Genomic DNA, 3,281 nt, shown 5'->3' on the forward strand with positions numbered 1-3,281 from the left:
GGGCTTCCTCTTTGTGCCCTTGCGCCGTGTAACGCGCGGCGAGATGTTGCTAGCCAGTTTTAAGTACACGATGACAAACTATGTGAAAAGAGATAGCGATATTTTTCTACGTATCTACAAACACGTGTCGCTATAAAAAAAAATAAATGTACGGAACTAAGAATCAATCAAAACTCGTCGAAAAGATCTATTTCTCTTCTGAATAATGCGAAACTTACTGTTTATCTTTTTACTACTTAGACGCATTTTGACAAATTTTTATTTTTACTTTTGCAAACACGCGCTTATCACACGTCAGATTCTTCCCTTCCAGCATTCCACGATCTCATATTTCAGTATCGTAAGAGAGAACAATTTTTTAAACAAGTCCAAAATAGTTGAAAAAATATTTCAAGAGAGCAGAAAAAATATGCGCAAGAACACATTCATAGATTTGTTTGTGTGTTAAGCTAATATTCTCCTGAAATATTCAACATTTTAAAAAATCTGTTTAACTTTCCACACATAATTTAGTTAGGCAACGCGGTGTCTTAACGAATCGCGAAGTGGAGCTCGAATTTCGACAACAGCGTGCTTTCGGCAAAAAACTCTCTTTTTTACATGGAAAAATTCTTACTTCGAACGATACTACACTTTGCACGCTACGTGATCGCGAATGTGTAATAAAACTATATATACTCGATTTACTCGATGAAACTAATCTACTGGATATCAATAAACTTACTCGATATATAGGCACTGAACTAGGGAGATCTGCGCCGTGAAAAATAAATATACTAACAGCTACCTGTTTAACGGAGGTAGTAGCAATGCAGTTGACACTCTCCTAGTTGTGACCGTCTTACATTTTGTGTAATGAAAAGTGTCACCGGATAAATATTTCATAACTGGTTACGACGTTTATATCACATTAAACTCGATAATTTCCGTCGAATGATTTTCGCACGAGAACGAGGGATCAGCGTAAAAATGCTGCTGTGCGTAAAAATAGTGCATAGATAGCTCTCTTTCAAGATTTTAAGTGTATTCTGTTCTCACTCTCTAAAACTTTTAGAGTAAATCTCGCTCTTAAAGATAAAAAAATTGAGCCACTTTTTTTCAAAATTCAATTTTCACTTTTTACAGTGAGACTCCACTCCAAAAAGCTAACAGAGTACTTAATGCTTTCGCGCGACATAATATTGATTTAAGAGGAACGATAGAGCTATACCTACTTGGACTCACAAAACATCGTTATTGCGACGATGGCAGTCTGACCGATTACTTACTGATTTAACTAGTCTTCTTACGTGGGCAAATTAACATTTCTTCAGAGAAGATCTGCCGAAATGAGCCACGTGCTTACAGGTGATTTCTTCTGGTTTTGTGAAAACAATGTGCAAATTTATAAATCAACGGAAGCACTCGCATCGCGCGGTCTTTCACAAGACACACCTTCTCGCGGACTTATACGCGTGACATTCTTATTTACGGCCTCCTCCCACCCCCGAGAAATGCTGCGCGTAACGGTATCTTGACGTACTTGCTTGGCCGTTATTTCCTTAACCCTTATCCTGAGAAAGAAAAAGGTACAAAAACGGATGTTTTTGTATCTCTCATCGTGTAATTAAAATTCATAAAAATTCGACCGTAGTAATTAATAATTATCTTTTTGTAGCTGAAGAACTTTATCACTGGCATTCAAATGCCACTTTACGGAAAAGAAAAAGTTGCTTGGGTAAGATCTAAAACAGGTATCTGAGAGATCTCGCTGCCAATTCGGTCGCCTGAGCGGTTCTTAAGGAAACCACAGCGCGCGTTCCTCGAGAATCCGCCGGCGAGCATCAGGCGGTCGTGTTATTGTCCAACTCGGCGAACTCGCGCGTCACCTTGCAGACGTAGTACAGACGCTCGTAGAGGTCCGGGGTGCAGCCGAGGTCACGCAGGTCGTTCAGCCAATAGGAGGATGCGTGTCGGCCGGTGTCGATGTAAGTGATCAGATAGCCCCTTCCTCCCGCGGATTCCTGCGACACCACCATCTTCGTGTGGTCCACGAAGAAGTTCACTTGCAGGAGTGGTACCGTTAGCTCCATCACGATGGCCTTGTCCGTACGTAGCCATCGTCTCATTCGCGGCACGCAAGCGTTTTTCGACTGCCTCGGCGGCGCGCGGTATTTTTTTAGCTCACCACCTAGATGGCACACATTAACGCGGAGTTACATTAACGTTTTCGCTTATTAACCTTAGATCGCCATAATAGTGCAATAAACAAGAAATATTTGGAACATTTCGGTCAAATTGCAGTAACGTCACAACGTTGCTGCAATGTTACTGAAATGTTCCAAAACGTACCAAAATGTTTTTTGCTTACTGAGCGGTACAAATAGGCCCTATATTCTCATGTTATGTTTCGTACTTGAAAGACAAAAGTATACAAGCCTCGCGAAGACGAGTTGCGTTTCTTCCATTTAAAGAAATGAAAGCTCTGCGTGCACAATAAATTATAATAGGCGATTTTTGGCGTGCCTCTGGTATAGCAACCAAAAGCAACCGCGGTTGAGGCTATCTTTGTCTTCTGATCCCTGAAAACGAAGATGGCCTCAACCGCGGTTGCTTTTGGTTGCTATACCAGAAGCACGCCAAAAATCGCCTAATATATACGTATAAAAACAATATATTTGATCACACTTACCTTCTGTCAAAAAGTCATCCATATATTCGGTAAAATGACGGAGTAATTCGAGCTTCTTTTGCAACGGTGCCGGTACGTCCCTCTCTCGATGATATCGCGTCATCTCGTCGTCGGTGGTCATATATTCCACTCTTCTGTATTAATATTACAAATTTAATCAAATTAATTAATTAGTAAGAAATTAAAATCTTATGAAAAAAGTTAATATTATAAAAAATAACGCATTATTATTATTTCTCATTAATATCTCTCGATATTCACCTTCTATCATGAGTGTAGCTGATCTTCGTGTTGTCGTTGAAGAGAACACCAACCGATCTGTCGGAGAGTTGGAAGCCCAGCCCGTACTTGTTCGAATAATCGATCCACTTGGTGACGAAGAGCGGCACGATGTCTTCTACAGTAGGTGGATTGCACGCGTTATTCCGCTTCATTTCCGGCACGCACGCCTCTAGTGCGCGATGCATCTGCATGCTTTGCGCCACAAGACCGGTTTTCTTGTGATCCGGACAGAGCACGCTGCTGAGCCGTTGCCGAAATCGCGGTAGTTTCGGTAACTTCCTGACGAGCCAGCTAGAGACCTTGGACTCCTTTTGCAGACTCTTCTGCG

The 3,281-nt window shown here is 41.4% G+C and overlaps 1 protein-coding gene across 1 annotated transcript in view; it reads right to left on the reverse strand.

Moving 5' to 3' along the window:
- Window positions 1-429: 429 nt before the first annotated feature.
- LOC108728456 (serine/threonine-protein kinase PLK1) overlaps window positions 430-3,281 on the reverse strand; it is a 27,582-nt gene continuing 24,730 nt past the window's right edge. Inside the window, exons 7-9 of the mRNA XM_018457011.1 lie at window positions 2,933-3,276; window positions 2,672-2,805; window positions 430-2,170 (exon numbers count right to left, since the gene is read on the reverse strand). Of these exons, the coding sequence (XP_018312513.1) occupies window positions 1,824-2,170; window positions 2,672-2,805; window positions 2,933-3,276 (825 nt within the window). The 3' untranslated portion in view covers window positions 430-1,823. The remainder of the gene's footprint in view (window positions 2,171-2,671; window positions 2,806-2,932; window positions 3,277-3,281) is intronic.

The sequence above is a fragment of the Mycetomoellerius zeteki genome, unplaced genomic scaffold (assembly GCF_001594055.1).
Source record: "Mycetomoellerius zeteki isolate Tzet28-1 unplaced genomic scaffold, Tzet1.0 scaffold62, whole genome shotgun sequence".
Lineage (NCBI taxonomy): Eukaryota > Metazoa > Arthropoda > Insecta > Hymenoptera > Formicidae > Mycetomoellerius > Mycetomoellerius zeteki.